The sequence below is a fragment of the Physeter macrocephalus genome, chromosome 7, assembly GCF_002837175.3.
Source record: "Physeter macrocephalus isolate SW-GA chromosome 7, ASM283717v5, whole genome shotgun sequence".
In the NCBI taxonomy this organism is placed as follows: Eukaryota; Metazoa; Chordata; class Mammalia; order Artiodactyla; family Physeteridae; genus Physeter; species Physeter macrocephalus.
In genome coordinates this window covers 132,333,607-132,353,639 of record NC_041220.1, presented here as the reverse complement: position 1 = coordinate 132,353,639, position 20,033 = coordinate 132,333,607, and the positions used below count along the sequence as shown (strand labels likewise).

The window sequence follows — 20,033 nt, the reverse complement described above, 5'->3', positions numbered from 1 at the left end:
GCGCGTCCCGAGCCTGTGCTCCGCAACGGGAGGGGCCACAACAGTGAGAGGCCCGCGTACCGCAAAAAAAAAAATAAATAAATAAATAAAAAGAATATTCACCTCCTAGAATACATGTAGATGTGAAGCCTTTGGGAGAAATCAAATAGGGCTACTCAGCAAGACCTCTTGGATTTGGACTTGAAAACTAAGAGGCAGCTGTTCATTAAAGCCCATTTGAAAGACAGCTGCTAGCTTGTTACTGGGTATTGCTCAAACTGCCCCCCACCATAGAAGAGCATCAAATAATTCTGAGGCTAGATATCAATCCTGCCTTGGACGATGCCAGAGAGATATTGAATAGAGAAAAGGCAGCACAGCAAAGTTGACTAAGAGGCAATGCTACATGGAAGAGTGCACTAGGTGGGAAGTTTGGGGGGAGGGCACTGAATACGAGAGCATGTTGCTCACAGAGCCAATGAGAGAGCCCTCCAAGGATCTCCCTTCCCCTACACTGCTCAGTGGTCCAAGCTCTGTGATTCTTACCCCAGCCAAGACAAGCAGCTGCCTGGTTCACTAAAGGGAGTTCCTGCTTTGAGGCCGTGTTACTGTTTGGAAATTGGCAGCTATGTGCCTTGCTGATAGAAAAAACCTCGAGGGGAGAAGGAACAGGCAAGGCTGCAAATTTGGCAGAGTTGAGAGCTGCTAGTTTAGCAGTGGGAGAAGAACTGGGCTCCTGATGTCAGAGGAGCATTTGGATATTTTCAGACACTGGGCTGTAGTCAACTGCAAATGGGTCCTAGATCATTAGACAATAGAGAATATCCTTATGTGGCACTCAATTAAGGAAATCTCTGTGGAAATTAAGAAGAATGTGGTTCATGTGGATGTTCACCAAAAAAAATCGGTTTCCAGCTCTGAAAAGAGACCGGAATTGTAAGGCAGATGCCTTAATCAGATTCCTGAGTTAGCTACCTGGGTTCTTAAAACCAGCAGGTATGGAGGTTTGGATACAGAAGCAACCTGTGTCTTCCCTAGCAGAGGTGAATGTTACATAATGACACCTGTAAAAACCTGTACCATAAAATCTGAAACAAACCAAATGGGATCCAGAATTTATTGAACAATGGACTCTAGTCACCACCCTATAGTGGGGAATGTGGTATAGGAGAAGTCATTTCTGTTGAGAAGGAATAGAATGATCCTATAATATTAACTAATACATGGTGTGTCAAATATTAATTTCTCTTCTACAGCTGTGTGGTGTAACAAAGAATTTGTAAGTTTATTTATACAATTAAATTATTTATACAATTAATTAAAGATTTATGCAAACAATGGTTCCCCAGAATGAGAAAGTATTTTGAGGAGGCTGAATTAAATCTCCCCATACATACAACAACTATGGAAACTGACTGGCCAGAGAAGGCAGTAAATTTGGCCTCAGTAACTTATACTCAAATGCTTCCATCAACACACTGTAAAAAGGTTCAAATTACTGTGGGTAAAGGAAGAAAAAGAGTAATTGAGTTGGTAAAAGAAATTTAAAAGACCTATGAAGCAGTATGGTCATTGTTAAGGTATTCTGTAGAGGAAATTCTTGCTCCTTATAAGCTGCTGGTCCATGATCTGTTTCTCTCTGACTACCAAGGGAACATTCTCTGGGGAAAAAAAACCTCACAGGTGTCCCAGTCTAATATTTTTGTAAAGATAGTCTAAATATATTTAGGCTAAAGAAATCTGCTAGTAGGAGTGCCCTTATCTGTGGAATTCTCTTAGCAAGATTATCCCTTGAATCTATGGATGTATAAGGCATGGCTCTGGGGAAAATGTCACATAGGTCCTTTGCCAATCTAAATACAAAATGGAGATGCTTCATAATTTAAACAACCCCTCTTTTGCTATGTGAGGTCAGACACACATCTCATTTAAAGACCTCATCTATTACTGGCCAGAGAATGTATCCAATGCAGAAAGGAAATACCAAGATAGCCACACAGGATGGACTAAATTTCTCTTTGATTTGTGTGAGCCTTTTGATTTTATATCCTTGAAATCATTAGTATCAATCAATCTGGAATAAGAACTCTTTATTTATTAGTAAATCTGGGTAAGACCCCTTAATTATAAGTCTATTTGACAGTGAATCCTTTCTGTTAGCTCTAGTATACTAACATTTATACCTAAGATGAGAGCATATGACCATTTATACATATTTGCTTATATTAAAAATGGAAGGGTGAACTATAAATTTTTTGATGGTTATCTATGGGAGAGGTGATGGGTTAGAGGGAACCAGAATAGAGGCCAGACTTCTCTGAGTATATCTTGATTCATAGATTTGAAGTTGAAACCTCAGAAGTATTAAAAAAAAAAAAATTCCCCCCAAGTGAAAGGAGAATGAAACCAATGAACCTAATTGTATTGCGTTTGGTGGCATAATACATAGAAACCACTTTAAAGTGGCTTTAAACATGGGAATTTGGCTGTATATCCTTGCTGGGATATACTCTAAGGTTAAAAAAGAACAGCAAAAACAAAAATACCCTTTAAACTCTTTCTAGTAATCATATTGTTGTTGTATGGTTAATTTATTCAGAATCTGTTGTACATTTTATGGGAAAAAACAAATGAGAAATTATGTTGGAATCACTGAAAACCACTTTGTGTCGTGTTAGAAGGGAAACAGATATAAAATGTATGAGATCAAGTAGCAAGTATCCATATGAAACCATGATGTATTTTTTAAAAGGACTAGAAAAATATACCTAACCCATTAGCAATGAGCACTCCTAGTGTCCAAATAGTGGTCTCTAAATATCATTTGCCACTAAGAGAAACCAAGACTTACTGGAGAAATGGCTAGCTCTATGTCTATAGCAAGCAATGTCCAAGATGAACCTGGAACATCTTGTCATACCAGAAAGCAAATAAGCTATTAATGACGAAAAAGGTCATGTCAAAAGACTTAGAAACCAACTTAAAGAGACTCCACTGGCCAAAGATGGAACACATTGAACATCAATGAGGAAACTGCAGTGAATTAATACACATAAAGTATTTTTAATCCATGAGCTCAGAAAGATACTTTAAAAAATCTCATTGGTCATCTTTGGAGACTGCTAGAGGACCAAGTATTCAGAAGACAGCTAAATCAAAGAAAAGAATCAAGCATTTATCTTGTAAAAACAGTTCTTCTTGGTATCCAAATAGTTGAATTAAGATAATTCAAAAGCTATAAAATATGGAAGTAAAAGCAAAACTGGATTATCACTCATGGATTTCGGCAATGTTCATCAATGGCTTCTAACATCACGAAATGGAGACAACCAGGCATTATGCTTCTCCTGACAGAAGAATACTATAATACCATCTATGAAATATTCTTACCAATAATTGAACCTGGATGTAACCAAGCTTCTAGATGTAATTCACAGACAATACAGGAGACAGATGGGAGCATGGGAATACAATTATAAAAATCCAGACTGCAAAAAACTCTGTAATTTTCATAAAATGAGGAAAATATCTAGAATAGTGTCATAAATCATTGAGTATATTCTCTTGTGTTGGATTTTGTGGTTTGTAACTGTGATACCTGTAATACCCACAGTCATTTCATATACAAAAAGGACAGATGTCTTTGAATGAAGATAACCTAAAAGATGGCAGAGCAAGAAAACCATATATAAATAGAGCTAGAAACCCGATGACACTGTGAGACTGTCAACCTCTACATCAAACTACCAGAAGTATGCCATATCTCGTTTTACTGTTTAAGGTAGCTTGAGTTGAGCTTACTTCTACTTACAACCCAAAGCATCTTAATTTATAGATTAGAAAAAGAGCTACATACCGTGCAAAGGGACCACCTCCAATGAATATATTTAAAATTTGAGGCTCTATCTCTGTAAGTCCTACCTATCTATCTCTCTATGTACCTATCTATGTATCTATGTATCTACCTTTTTAAACTTATAAGTAAAATTGAGGAATAAAGTAGAAGGCCATACTTCTTTCCTTAGTTTTTAAGCTGCATCAGAGACACATTTGAGTTTGAGATTCCCCTCCAAATCTTCTTCAGTCACTACTCGCTGAGAATCTTTTAGATATTAACTAGTTACTCAGAGGAAAATACTGTGAACAACCGGAGTGTTTAAAGCCTATGTTCTGTAAACACTCTAAATTGACAGATTTTGAACTTTTGTGACTAGATCCAAAAAAAGGACAAAACTCTTGAAACAATATATGTACTTAATAAATATGATTCATTCTTCTATTTTCAACTCTATTTAATTATTTATGGATTACAATCCACTATATAGATTCCATAATCTACTCCCTAAGGGTCTGCAACCTGCAATTTGAAAAGTCACTGATATAAATTAATTTACTGCTTTATTTTTGACAGATAATCATCTTCTCAGAAAGGAAAACAGATGCATCGTCACTGTTGCAAACAGCAAAACACTAAGAACAGGAAAGCAGATACTCACAACTTTTAGGTTTTCTGCACAAGTAGACTATAAGATCATTTAGAATAAATTACTGCTAAATTTCTTCAGTTTCTGATACATGGAGATAAAAGGGTATTATAGGGCTTCCCTGGCGGTGCAGTGGTTAAGAATCCGCCTGCCAATGCAGGGCACACGGGTTCGAGCTCTGGTCCAGGAAGATCACACATGCCACGGAGCAACTAAGCCCGTGCGCCACAACTACCGAGCCTGAGCTCTAGAGCCCGCGAGCCACACCTACTGAAGCCCGCGCGCCTACAGCCTGTGCGCTTAGAGCCCGTGCTCCTCAACAAGAGAAGCCACTGCAATGAGAAGCCTGCACGCCACAACGAAGAGCAGCCCCGACTCGCCACAACTAGAGAAAGCCCGCACAAGCAACGAAGACCCAACACAGCCAAAAATAAATAAATAATTTAAAAAGACAAAAGGCTATATAGTTATTGCATGTTACTCAAGGGTGTGGTTTGGTTGCCAAAGTTTTCATATCTTCTGAAGCTTGTCTTTTGATCTTTGACAAAATCCAAGTTAGTAAAAGCGTTTACTATAGAGGCAGCCTGGGTTTTCTTCCTCTCTGATATTCTACTACACTGTGACTCATTCCCTACTCAGGATAAATCCTAAGAGATCCGCATTCAGATTAGCCACTAGTCTACTACCAAAGTATACCTGCTGCAATGACAATTTGCAGGTGTGACACTGCACTGCTGCCATAAATTGTACCCTAGAGGAGCCTGGGGGGAAAAATGTGTTTCTCTTAGTAAGTGGATTATTAAAAAGGAGTAACTTGAATACGCATCTTCTCTGCAAGTGTACCACAAAAAAGTGAAGGGCTTATCAACCTCTTTTTTCTTCTATGTTATTTTTATTTATACAATCAGGGAGGAAAAGAACTTAGCTCTGTAGCTTTATATTACAGATGAGTAGTTAAGACTCATAGAGGCTATAGTAAAGTTGACAAGTGCCCGGTCTCCAGAACCAAACTTCCTGGGTTCAAATCTACTGCTCCTTAGCTGTATGATCTTGGGCAATATGTTTAATCTCTGAAGCTCTCAGTTTCCTTAACTTTATTATTATTATTTTTATTGGGGTATAGTTGTTTTACAACGTTGTGCTAGTTTCTGCTGTACAACGAAGTGAATCAGCTATACGTATACATATATCTCCTCCTTCTTGGACCTCAAGATACATGACTCTTTGAGCTTGCTGTCAAAATTAAATATATGGTTCCTGAAAAATAATAAGTATTAGAAATTTTAATGAAAAGACTTGCACAAAATCAGGCAGTTAGGAGAAAAGCCAGGACTATTGCAGGAATACAGGACACTTGGTATTTCTATGGTATATACCAAAGCTTATTACTTGTGGTATTATCTTTTTTCTTCAGGCTATTTTTTCAAAGCTCATTCAAAAAATTACATTTGTATTTAGCACATTTTTTACTGCTTCGAATGCTTCCATTTATAGTTTGGTGTTCTATGTCTGCAAAGCTATCTCTTCAAAACATGTACTCCAGGCACTACAGTGCCTTAGGGCATTATTAGAAACATGGGTTTTCAGTGTACTATTGAATCAGATATACTACTTAATGGATATTTCAGGTGATAGGCTGTCAGAAGAAAATTAGTTTTTACTAAACTATGCATTCTCTGTGAGTTTTTTAGTATAAAGTAAAAAGTTAGCAGAAAAACACTAAAGCTCTCTCAATAGCCAATTATGTTATTACATATTACTGTAATTCATACAAATGGTCAAGTGTACATCATTTGACAATATTTTCTACTATTTCTCCTTTAAATTACGTATTAGATTTATAAACATCAGGCATAAAATTTAACTATGGATCACACTGTATGGAAAATAATATTTTAAGTACTATTTATCATGAAATTATAAGGTGAAATTTGTACAGAGACTCCTCACTTTTCATAGTTTTATAACTTCTAGTTTCTTATATTCTTCATACATGGGTCACCCTAGCTCTAGTGATAATATTTTCACTATTCCTTACATGAAAAATAATTGTTGGTGATAATAAATGGTTATAATAGTCAATTTTATAAATTTTTTTCTTATAGAGAAAAATTAGGACAAGAAGTGATCAGAAAATGGGTAGTGCCCACTGATTTAGTTATTTATTTTCCTTTTTAGTGCTTCTTTACTTTCTGGCACTAGAAGATGCTCTAGACTTATCTTGTATTTTCCCTGAACTAGCCTTGTCAAGATGTTAAGGCCCAAGTTTAACATCCCGTGCCAATAAATTTTTCCCCTTTCCAGCCATATATACTGCCTTCTCTAGTAGAATAACTAGATCCACTCCAACATGTGCTTCCCTGGTTCCAGGTCCTATAACCTTTCAGTGAACACAGTACTTCTTCCCATGGCATGTACTTATTACTGCCATTGCCCCTTGAGCTGTGCTGCAATCTGACCCTCATTTTCAGTCTGGTGAGGAAATGGCATGTTTTGGCAAGTACTATTTCTGAGGATCTGCCGTAGGTGAGGTTTTGGGGGGAATGTCTAGGCAAGCTGAGGATGATTGCCTCTAACGAGGGTAAAGGAGCTGCTTCTAACAGCCCGGAGGATGAAGGAAAATCTGGGGTTCAAGATATGCCAGAACAGGCTCATCCATACAAATGTCCTCATTCCAGGTCTCAGGGTCCCACTCTTTCTTTATGAGGCCCCTAATTTCAACACAGGAGTGAAAGCGGAGCATTCAGTCTCCTTTGCAGTATAGCTACCCTTACCACTAAATCCTGAACTAGACTTTCCACACTTTCTGCCTTCCAGCTACTGGGAATTTGGCTAATTCAAATGTTGATGCACATTTTTCTGATGCTCACAAAGTGCCTTTAGTTTGTAGTTGGCTATTTTCATTTGAGCAGGTTTCCAAAGCCTTTATCAGAAAGCAGTCAACTCCACCTTCAACAGACTCCAGAGTTCCAAAGCAACTATAGCAGACAGTTCTGCTGGTGCAATTGTTGTCTAGGTGGGTAGACACATTCCTGGTGCTTCCCACTCCACCATCTTCTCAGAATCCCCTCCAAATTGTTACTTTTTATTAGTGGAGAAATAGCAAATGAAATTATTTCAACGTCCGAATTGTTTAAAAAAAAAAAAGCAGTTAACTCCACAGTCCCTATTATTTCCACTGCTTCTATGCCAAGTGCTATCTATCACACTGATGTTTGACCTACACCTGGTCCTCAAGCCCGTCTACCACTGGTGAAAGTCTTAGTACCTGATGTTACACCAGGGTCATCACCACCACCAATGGGGTCCCTATCACTGAATGCCCCATGAGTGATACAGTTCCTGATTCCCATCCTGACGGGCTACTTCTGAGGGCCACTTCAGGTAACAACTGACGTAGCCTGGGTTCCCCGTAAAGCGGACGTGGGACAAGGGCTTGCATATAGGTTGATTTTGCTAAAGTAATTCCAAACAGCAGTAAAGAACTAGGAAGAGTAAAACGGGAAATGAGGGAAAGGCAATATAAGTTGTGTTTTGATTGGGCCACTGCTGTGAGCAATTGGAGTGTGATCCTTTTAGGTGTCTTCTACGGAGCTGTGTGGAATCGACCTCTGAATTGTCAACCCGAGGGATGAAAGAGAGGAGTATTTATCCACCTACTCCCATCCTTCTTGGAAAAACAAATATTGTATAGTAACACATAGATGTGGAATCTGCAAAAATTGGTTTGGACGATCTTATTTACAAAGCAGAAACAGAGACACAGATGTAGAGAACAAACATATGGATACCAAGGGGGAATGGGGGGGGTGGGATGAATTGGGAGACTGGGATTCACATCTATACACTACTGATACCATGTATAAAATAGGTAACTAATGAGAACCTGCTGTAGAGCACAGGGAACTCTACTCAGTGCTCTGTGGTGACCTAAATGGGAAGGAAATCCAGAAAAGAGAGGATATATGGATACATACAGCTGATTCACTTTGCTGGACAGTGGAAACTAACACAACATTGTAAAGCAACTATATGTCAATAAAAAAAAAAAAAGAGCTGTCCCATGAGGTGTTAGCTCCCTCTCACATCCAAGGTAGTTTATGCGCGAGACTGGCTAAATATACTTTTAGCCAGCACAAGCTGAGGCAGCAGACAAGCCATGAGACAGGATGCTGTCAGTTCCCTGAGTCCAACTGGCTGCTGGAGTAAAATGTTAGGCTGAGAGGATGGGAGGGGGGTCAGGAGAGCTTCCTAACGCACAGTGTGGGTAAGTGCCAAAATACAGTAATGTTAAACCCCTATGGAAACTTAAAAGGGCACGAGGAGATGAGCCTTGGGCTTTGAGGCATGAGCACAAGTGTTCAGGGCTTACTGTAATTGCTCCACCACTTGCATCCTCTCTCTTTTTAAATATCAGATTAATTAGTTATCAATGTATTCACTATCTTCTGCCCTCAAAGCCTAACATTTTAAAAAGAAGGAAGAAAAGGAAGAGATAAACTTATTTTTTCTGTGGCAAAAATTTTTTTAAGGTTGAAAAAGAAGTAGTTGGGGGCTAAAAATAAAAAGTATATTTCCCTCTGGACTGTGACTTACAGTTTACTGGAGCTGAGAAAATGCATGAGAAAGCACCTGACTAAATACATGCACAGTGTAATCTATTTACGCTGCGAGAAGAGAGGATCTGCCTGATAACTATAGTGAACAATTCACAACCCAGCAAGGACATGCATTTATGCATATCTTAAACAAAGAAATGATATTCTTTCATGGTCCTAAAGTGGAAAAACAAATTTGAAACAGCTATTACAAACACCCACTCTCAAATACTAAGTTTCTATAGGGTGCATTGTTTGCATCTCACTAATGGATAAATTTTCCCTGAACTGCATGTTCCTTTCAAAAGAAAATGTTTACATAATGTGTTTTTGCTTGCTTGGTATTGGAAGAAGGAAAATATTTCTTATCTAGAGAAAAGAAAGTCAAGAGATGTTTTCAAAGCATCTAAACAGATAAAAAGAAGATACATATTAGGTTTCAGATAGCTCACAAAGTGCAACATCCAAATTCAATCTTTTCTATGGTTTTGACTGTATCTAGGATGTTTGTGCTTTACTCTGCCCCCGTATTATAAAGTTATCATTTATATCTGAACCTGTGATGCAGGGCCTCCACATTCTCATTAACGCTTGGTATTGTCAGTCATTTCCAATTTTAGCCATCGTGTGAATTTTAAGTTTTGGTTATTTAGTGGTATTTTGTTGTGGTTTTAATTTGCATTTCCTTGGTGATTAGGGAAGTTGAGAACCTTGCTATACTTTCTACTTATTGCCCTTTTATATATTTTCCTCTGTGAAGTGTCTGTTCAAGTCTTTTGCTCTTTAATTGGCTTGTCCTTTTATTACTGATTTGTAGGCGTCCTTGACGTATTCTGGGAAGAGTCCTTTATCAGATATATCTATTTTAAATATTTTATCTCAATCTGTGGCTTGCCTCTTCACTATCTTTTTTTTTCTAATTCTTTTTTTTTAAATTGAGGTATAGTTGATGTACAATATTACATAAGTTTCAGGTGTACAACATAGTAATTCACAATTTTTAAGGTTATATTCCATTTATTGTTATAAAATATTGGCTATATTCCCTGTGTTGCATAATATATCCTTTTAGATTATTTATGTAATACATAGTAGCTTGTACCTCTGTTCATTTTTTGTTATGCAGTAAGTCACCTACATACCAATCTTCAAGTTGCAAACTTTCAAAGATGCAAACGTGCCCAGAGAAAGGACGAAGACAGACAGAGGAAGAAGTAACTGAAGAACGGAAGAGATTCATGATGCAGGAAATGGCAAGGGGATTCCCTTTATTTGAGGAGGCACTGTTAGTTTGTGAGGCACAGGAACCGAATGTAGAACAGTACACGAAGGTTGCAGCAGCCATTCAGGTTGCAGTCCAGTGCTACCATGTCATCTATGGTGAGAAAAAAAGAGCTACTACCCAGACATCACTGGATAATTTTTTCAAGAGGCTAGATAGAATTGAATCCAGCAAGGAACCAGAACCTTTGCCATCAGCGTCAGGCATGAGTGAAACTACAGCTTGCCCTCCATCTCCTGTTGCTGACGATCCTTCAGCTCTGCCATCTCCCACGTCCTCCCCTCCTCCAGTCAGTAACTCTTCTTGCGTGTTCACTGGATGCCAGCCCCTGGATGCCAGCTGTTGTGCTGTACTACTGTACTTTTCAAGGTACTGTACTGTAAGATTAAAACTGTTTATTTTTTGTGTTTGTTTGCTTTTTATGTATTACTTGTGTGAAAAGTATTATAAACCTATTACAGTACAGTACTATATAGCCAATTGTGTTAGTTGGGTACCTAAGCTAACTTCGTTAGATTTATGAACAAATTGGACTTATGAACACACTCTCGGAACAGAACTCGTTCGTATATAGGGGACTTAACAGTGTATTCACTAGTTTGTTTTATTTTTTAGATTCCACATATAAGTGATATCATACAGTATTTGTCTTTCTCTTATTTCACTAAGCATAATGCCCTCCGAGTCCATTCATGTCATTGCGAATGGCAAAATTTCCTTCTTTTTTAAGGCTGAGTAGTATTCAACGGTATATATGTACCACATCTTTATCCATTCATCTGTTGATGGACACTTAGGCTGCTTCCATATCTTGGCAACTGTAAATAATGCTGCTATGAACATTGGGGTACATGTAAGTTTTTGAATTAGTGTTTTCATTTTTTTTTCAGATATAGATACCCAGGGGTGGAATTGCTGGACTGCCTCTTTGCTTTCTTAAATGGAAGATTTTGACAAACAGAAATTTTAAATTTTGATGAACTTCAATTTCTCTTTTTTTTTTTTTAGTGCTTTTTAGGTCCTATTTGAAAAAAATCTTTGTCTACCCTTGAATGTGAACAGTTTTTCTAGAACTTTTTTCATTTTACCAGTCACAATTAGGTTAATTTTCCTGTAGGTTGTTAGGTAAGTTAATTTCTTTTCATGTTTTTCCAGTTATTCCAACACAATTTGTTGAAAAGACTACCCTTTCCCTTTGTCAAAAATCAATTGACTATATGTAGTTCTTTTTCTGGTTTCTGCATTCTGTTCCATTGATATATTTGTCTAAATCTATGCAAGGTCATATTTTCTTCATTATTGAAGCTCAATAAGTCTTAAAGTCAGGTAGTAAGTCCTCCAACTTTGTACTTTTTCAAAATTGTTTTGGCTATTTCAGGTCCTTCACATTTCCATATAAAATTTGAATCAACATGTCAATTTCTACCAAAAAAAAGCCTTCTGGGTTTTTTTAAATGGGATTGCATTGAATCTATAGATTGATTTGTGGAAACAAATTAGGCAGTTTATATTTTCTCTTTATAAAGAAATCTGTAGGAAGCAGTCCAGATATGACATGTTACTCTATTGTGCTGTTTGGAATCCAGGCTCCTTTATCTTGCTATTGAGCTATTCTTGGGTTGTCTCCTCATTAACACAATGGAGCAAGCATGTTACCTCGGGTATCAATTCTATAATTCAGGAAAAAGGGAGAGAGAAGGCAAAGGACAAAAGGTACATGGCAGCAGAGTCCCTCATCTGTGAGGCATCTTTTCTTGAAGGCCCATCTAACACTGTATACTTAAATCTTGTTGACCTAAACTGTTTTACAGTGTCATTTCTACCTGCAAAGGAATATGAGTAAATGTAGTTTTTGAGAAAATCCCCTAAAAATTCAAGTTATATAAAAGAGTTAGCAAAGAAGAAGAGGAAAAAGTATATCGCTGGGTAGGCAACTAGGTATCTGTACAAGTAATAAAGGTTCTTCTTCTGTAAGACTGCTAATCTCTGAGTTAAGAATGGTGGTAAAGGACCAGGTTTGGTGGAGAAGTTCATAGATAATCTACTGATGGCTTCAAGCTATGAATTATAACACAAAACTTGAAAATTATGGACCAGGAGTGTTTGATGTTTATAAAATAAAATGAAGACATTTTGACATCTTGTTTAACAGCATTAAGAAAATGTCATTTATTTGTAAATGAAAGCAGAATCTGTTGCCCGAATTCAAGACTACATCATTCCACTTTCTTCTACAGAAGAAAGGTAGTCATGAGACAGGAAATACAGCTAATTAAATAGCACATGTATTTTAATAATGCCTTAGCAGATGTGCATCTCCTGTTCAACTGAAATATGTCATTGTTTTCTATTCATTTCAAAAATGGACAGAGGAGTCTGAGTAAAGAATTATTATACATTATCATGGAGTTCAAAAATGTGTAAATAAGATGTTCAGTCATAAGCTGGCTGAGGTTTAGGGGAGTGGGAAGAGAAATATTGATTTTGGTTGACAGAGTCCGGGATATGTGGGGTGATGGTGCTGCAAGGCAGATGGTAGAACCCCTTGGCATGATGGCTCCTGGACTAAGTGACTCCAAGAAACATTTTCACTTTATAGATAAAATCATACATGAACTTTCTACTTTCTTGTTAATTCATACACAATTTTCCACAGAGATACTATATACTTTCACTGACCTCTATGAACTTTTCATTGTTGAAATGTGTTCATGGTATCTTGAAAGAGATTATACTTATTATTAGTTTACCTTAAAAGGTACAGAGAAGAAATGATTGATATGGTCATCTACTATAGTCCTACACATCAGGTTTCTCTATTAGCCACAGGTCTGACTCTGGTTGTTTCCACTCTTCTCCAAGCAGTGTGTTAAAATTGAAAGGCTTGAAGTATTCCAGATGATGGCTAAATGTAGAGAAAAAGATGGTTGGAATTGAAATGAATTATGCATTTGTGAAAAAGCTGTCCTGAAGGGCTATTTGTTATATCTGTTATAGGACATTCTATTTTAAGAATATCAAAGGTAAGATGTATTCTACATGTACAATTTTCTCACTCTAGCAATCATTCAACTCTGAAAATATTCACCCATATCTCAAAGCACTCTCCTTTCAGTTCTGCAGATAGCTCCCTCACAGCTGAAGGGAGAAACAAAAACCAACCCTGAAAACCTGACTCATTCCATCTAGCCTTAAACAAATCATATTATACTCTTACAGATGTTTTCATATTCAAACTTTGATGATTTATATCAGTTATGTAAATAACTGTTTTTTTAAAAGTTTCAGCTCAACAGATTAAAGAACAGACTCCTTTGCCAAAGCAAGGCAGGTTTATGTAAAAGAGGGTTAATTCTAGTTCTTTTCTTTCTAAGAAAACCATTTAGCCATTAGGAAGCTTTCTATTGTGGTTTAATGAGAAGTGCTGCAATGGAACTCAGCTCTGTAGGAAATCACTCCGGCCTAGCCAATGGCATAATCATACTTTTACCTGGAGTAAGCCTCCGATAACCTATACATAGGAAGCCTGAATACAGGAATACATTAGCTTGTGAAGAGCCAGAGAAACATGCCATCTTGATATGAGAGCCCTGGGTGAGTTACATCTAGATTCCTGTCCTACTCTGCCCATCTGACCAGGCTGAGCCAGTTTTAGTCAATCCAGATTAAGCAGTTAAGAAAACAACAGTGAAGGATAAGAGACAGAAAGGGAGAAAGAGGCTTTTCCTAGAAAAGCAAGGGGGAAAGGGAAAAATGCATCTGGCAGAAAAAAGGAATAAGCTAGAAGAGATAAAAAGTCAAGTACAGCAGAGTAAGAGCACGACAGGAAGGGCAAGGGAGAAGGAGAACAGTGCAGCACTTTCCAAGGGTGAAAAGGCAGCGAACTCTGTGTACCAGAGTGCAAAGCCCACTAGGATGTCTCTGTTAGGCTTTTCTAAACACGCAGATTCACAGACTACGTTGGCCACTTGAGTACGCGCTATAGCGCGGGAATCTCAGCTTGCCCCAGGACAGTGGCTGGCTTTCCTCCCTGAGCTGGTAGTGTTTGCAGCGGTCCATGAAGCATTCATAAGTCTGGCCAGGGCTACATTCTCCTTAAGTGACAGCTTCAGGTGCAAAGAGATCAGACTCAAAACGGGAAAGCATAGGAGATCTCCTGGCTTGTATGTCCGCTGTCCAACAGGAGACAGTATTTCTTGCACTAACTCCCTAGGTATAGCTTCTAGGGTCCCCACAGAGAACATTACTGTTAAAGGGAAATCCCAAAGCTGTGCTGTCTCCATCTATGCTGCCTAGAAATACAGCTGACATTTTTATCCTTATGAGGTTACCAGGAGAAGAGAACTAGAGAGTTGACAATGTCAGACTCTCAAGCAGCAGGGGAAAGGATTTATTAACCCTTTGCTCACACCAGGAAACACAGATACCTCTGGCCATTTAGCTCTGAAAGGGATCCTAAATAAACTTACAACCACACTTCTCTGCCAGTTGTAGTAATACTCACTAAGCAAGACTTTTCTCACACTGCCATGGAAATCTAAGTGCTCTATTGACAGCGGTGAGAGAGACTGTTTGTGCAAAGTCAGTCTGCCAAATACTCACTGAAGACCATCAGGAAACACAGGACTCTACTTGGTGCTTTTACATGTGTCTTCTTTGACCAAAAATGTTACTACTACTCTACCAAGAATTAATTTTTAAAAACTCTTATAGCTGGGACATATTTTCATTTATTTTCTACTTACAAATCAGGTTTTTGTCCTTGCTGCAGCTCATGTGGAAGTATAGGGTAAAGAGCTTCATAGCTTCTTTTATCTTTTGATCCATGAATTGCAAATGAATTGAATTTTGTCACATTCGGTGGAAAATAACTCCAAGGAAGATAAGCTCTACCTTCCCATTTTGTCTCTTCTCTGGACGCTTTGAATGATAGATCAAGTTCTTGCTACAGAAACAACATGTGAAACACAAAAGGTAAATTCATATTTATAATATAATAACATTTAAATATGTATATATTAACATTAAAAAATCTATCTATCTATCTATCTATCTTATACACTTAAGGATTTTGTCTCATATTTTTATTTACTTACTTTCCACACATTTCTTTTTCCAGAGAGTAAAAGCACCAAATGCTGTCCATGGCTGTCAAAATTAAAATTCTTCATGAGTGTTTGAAACAAACATTATTTTCTTCACTATCCTTCATATCTGCCATGTGTATGCTTGTAACTAAATTTCCAAATAATTAAAAGATGCAATATGAATATTGGATAATTACAGGGACAGCCAGCGTGTTCAGTTACTTAAAAATGGCTTCTTTGAGTTTAACACTTTCCAGGCAATTGCCGTCAAATGCATAAAGCTACACATGTTCAGACTCCTTTTTATATTCTTTAAATAGGAAACTATATGAAATACTTCAGTTGCTTAGATGATACAAAGTATGCAAAAGGGGTGGGGTATCTGGAGTTCATAATAAAACTCGTTTCAAAAATGAAAGTATCCTAAGGGTAGCTGGCACCAATTTCCAGGTCAAAATCCAACAAACATATTAAAGGTTATTTCTATAAGAAAACTGTCTTGAAGCTCATTAGGAAGATGGAAGATAAAAATATAGATTGTCTAAAACTACTTAACAGGTTGAAGACTTTAATTTGTAACTATTTTCTCATACAACTCTCCTCCACCTATCTGCCTGCTGTGTTTTCCTGCTTTCAACCATTAGTTCTGACACTGATGTCACATCTTCAAGGAGAAGCACAACATACTCCCAAAAGAAAATTCTAATAAGAGAGCATAATCCATATCAGTAAGAATCAAAGGATTTCAAATAGTTACATGAAGCAAATTTACGGTCTCTGGAAAAGACTATATCTAAACATTTTGACACAGAGGTCTGTTGGGAGCTTTTCAGGAAGGATTTCCTTCAAGAAACTAGTCTAACAGAAAACAAGTATTCTTTTCCATTTAAACGTTCTCTGCTTCTTTTTATTGTTATTATGCAACCTTAAGAATATCCTAAGAACAATAAAAGTTCTTAAAAATTCAAACAAACATATTCAAGTTGCTTTCTTAGAGGTTAACTGTCACAGGAGTTGATTGCCTGAAGCAAAACCATGATTCTTGATTCTTAACTGTCCTAATGTACCTAAAAACAAACTTTTAGAATTTATTAATTTTATACATTATGGTTATTGAATAATTTCCTAACAAAAGATAATCTAATTATCTGATGTAGCTTATGCTAAGTCATCACTTTATAAAAATAAACTGATATTATCATCTAAAAATTTAAACTAAGGATGTAACTTTAGAATTCTAGCAGATCCAAGTTCTTGACTATCTTCTAGACAAGTTATAAACCTATTTGCCTTAGGTTCCTCACGTGTATGGTGAAATTTTCTTACCTCACATTACAGTTTACAAGAATTAATCATATTTTTCAATAAAAGATTTTGGCATGTTAGTTGAAGGGTAACAAAGATATATAATTACTCTTCTGAAAAACATAATTGTGAACAGCTGTATTTTCCACATGAGCATTAGCAAGAAATCAAAATAAGGGAAAAGAAAATGATATCTAAAATCTCATTGAAATCAATTGCTTGGGACTCTGCTCAGTCTACAAGAGGACAAAGGCTACTAGATAACAGATGCTGCGAAGTATTTAAATGTCATTTTAAATGAGTAATGGAAATACAAAGAAATATTTCATTACTAAATATTAACTTAAAATTTCTTATAATTTAGATAACAGGTAGGTATAAATTTACTTTTTGACTTCTACAGGAAAAAACCTGCCAACCAGATAGAGAGTTCCCAAGGACCAGTTAAATTTGTACAAAGAGAGTCCAAGGTTAATATTTTCCATAAGTCTAGGAAAAGCCATGTGTGATTTAGTTTTTATCCTTGGCACTGAACATAAAGTGACATAGTATACACTCAGTAAATGAATGATAAATAAAGGAAGGAATACATGAATACATAATTATGTAATATATAAAATTAAAGTTTAATCTAGTTATTAAAAGAATCCCCTAAAAGAAACATTTTCATAAAGTAGTTCAATTCGTTATACCTATATGCCTCCCTTTATTTCTAAATAGCTAATATATAATAATGCAAATTTACAGAGTAAATAATGAATATGCCTCCCTTTATTTCTAAATAGCTAATATATAACAATGCAAATTTACAGAGTACATAATGAGTTTTATAATAATTTTTTATTTTGCAAAAAAACTTCAAATTTATTAGAAAACCAACTACATTAGTGAATTGAAAATAGTATCAACATAATATTTTCAAAACCTTATATATTCTACATTATACATTTACTTCAAAATAAGGAATTATATATAATTCAGATTAATTCAAATTAGCATTCTGACTAGTTAACTAGAATTAGTGAGCTTTTACTATATCCATATGATTTATAATTAGAAAATAATGTGTTCAAAATATGTAGTAGTGAGTTAGAAGAAAGTTTTTATACTTACGGACAAAGTTCAACTTCTAAATACTGTTCAGTTATGTCATTCAAGAAAAATGCTTCCACAACTTTTGAAAACAGAGATATGACATATTGAGAAACTTAATTTTGCTTCAGCAATAAATAATTTGTTTATACCTTTAGAATATAAAGTGAATTAATGCATTATTTTTAATTAAAGCTATATCATCACTAGGAAAAGGGGAAAATAAAATAAATAGACATTGCCTGGAAGAAAAAAATACATAGAAAATAAATCATCATTTTTTTCCCCGTATCAGATTGCCATAAAATAAAAATATTAATGAAGCCTAGTGCTGGTGAGGTTGTAAAGAAATGAACATATCACACAGACTCTGAGCTAGTTATCTTCTTCTAGGAATTTATCCTAAGGAAATAATCACACAACTGAAAAAGAAATAAGATGCTATTCATCAAAGTACAATATTACTCAAAAAGAAATGGTCTAAATTGCTATCTCCTGTTATATAAATAAATATCCTATTATATAGGAGACATGTTAAATAAATTATGGAATCTGTGTATTCCATGTAATAGAAAATAATGCAGTCATTAAAATAAAATATGCAGTTAAATATTTTTTGATATAGGAAGATATCCATGATATTTGGTAAGTAGGCTGCAGAGCAATAACCAAATGCACATGAAACAAAAATGTGCACGTATGCCTGTGCCTAGATGCCTGCAAAACATGCACAAGAATGTTATGGTTGGTTATCTCTGACAGGTGGAATACAGGTGAGTGATTTTTCTTTATAATTTCCTGAAATTTTCTGAGCATGTTTATTTTAAAAACTGTATAATTATAAAAGTGACACGCTTCTTTTAAATTATTAAAAGAACATAAACATATATGTAAGTAAAAAGTCAAAGTCCTTTTCTTCCCACTTTGCTCTAAAACCTATCAGAATTCTTCTGTCCTTCCATAATCTATTTTACCTGCATAGATTAAAAAAATATATATGGAATCATTTTCTGATTACAACTTGCTTTTCACACACACACACACACACACACACACACACACACACAACTGTACAGCATATAGATACCTAATTCTTTTTAATTACTGCATAGTATTCTTCTATAGAATGTTATGATTTATTCACATAATTCTTTATTGATAGACATTTAGGTTGTTTCTAGTTTTCCATGTGTTATTTTTTATAATAATAAAATATCTAAGATATAGATATAAGCCCCACCAACAACTCAGAGTATTATTGTTCCTTTTAAAGTCTTTTACCTATGGCAAGGATGGTAGGATGAAGAAGAGATAATAAATGAGAGAAACATTTAGGAGGTGAAACTGACAGGACTTAACAAATAAATCCAAATATGGAGAGTGAGAGAGAAGTATATTGTGGAAAGATCTCACATTTCTACATTTGGTGATTCGATGTATTGTAGTGCTATTGATTGAGATTGGGCAATTAGTGAAAGAAGCAAGTTTATGAGAGAAGTGGATGAGTTGAGTTTAGGACTTGTTGAGTTTGGTGTCTATAGTGCCTCCAGTAGATAACTCACATTAGTGTGTACACCACCAGGAAGCTGGTATATACGAGTTCTGTAACAATAAAAGACAACATATGTTTAACATATGATAGATTAACACTGACAAAATGCATACTATATAGATGGTATAGAGAAAGTAGATGTTAGTATGGACTAGAAGAGTCACCAAAGGTTTCTTTGAAGAAATAAAACCTGAATTAGACCTTGAATGATGTGCATTAGAGGCAGGGGGACTAGAATGAGAAAAGGTACATGAGTGAGAATATGCACGAATGAGACTATCAGCCTTTGGGAAGCCAAGAACTTTTGGTTTAATCTGATAGCTTGATTCAGGAGTACCCTGGAAGCTTATGGGAAGGGTTTGAACCTTATCTTAGGGACAGTAATGCTTTGCTACCTAGGAAATGGCATCATAAAGATTATTTAAGAAAGATAAAGTTTGGTAGCTTAATTAGGATTCATTAGAAGGTGATCATACAGCACACCTGAAACTAGAATTTTATGGCCGGTCTTTTAGCCCTCACTTAATGTGTGAGATTACTTGCCAGTATAAAATAAAAACGACATTTCATGTTTAAGTTAATGGTGTTTTCATAATAAGTGAAACACCCCAAAGCTTCCATAAAGAAGGTTTATAAGATTAAAGTGGCAATTTG

At 36.0% G+C, this 20,033-nt stretch overlaps 1 protein-coding gene across 8 annotated transcripts in view; it reads right to left on the bottom strand.

Annotated features, from left to right (window-relative positions):
• The window catches only part of C7H4orf33 (chromosome 7 C4orf33 homolog), a 75,076-nt gene that overhangs the window by 45,141 nt on the left and 9,902 nt on the right, over positions 1 to 20,033 (bottom strand). For 6 of the 8 annotated variants that reach the window (XM_028492304.2, XM_055086228.1, XM_007112644.4 and 3 more), the window contains 4 exons: positions 17,849 to 17,909; positions 15,440 to 15,491; positions 15,089 to 15,288; positions 12,457 to 13,248 (listed from right to left, as the gene is read on the bottom strand). In XM_028492304.2, coding sequence (XP_028348105.1) covers positions 13,143 to 13,248; positions 15,089 to 15,288; positions 15,440 to 15,491; positions 17,849 to 17,909 — 419 coding nt within the window. In that variant the 3' untranslated portion in view covers positions 12,457 to 13,142. Of the gene's footprint in view, positions 1 to 9,736; positions 10,437 to 12,456; positions 13,249 to 15,088; positions 15,289 to 15,439; positions 15,492 to 17,848; positions 17,910 to 20,033 lie in introns of those variants that run through there. The other 2 variants (XM_055086229.1, XR_008617918.1) reach the window with 2 other exon arrangements.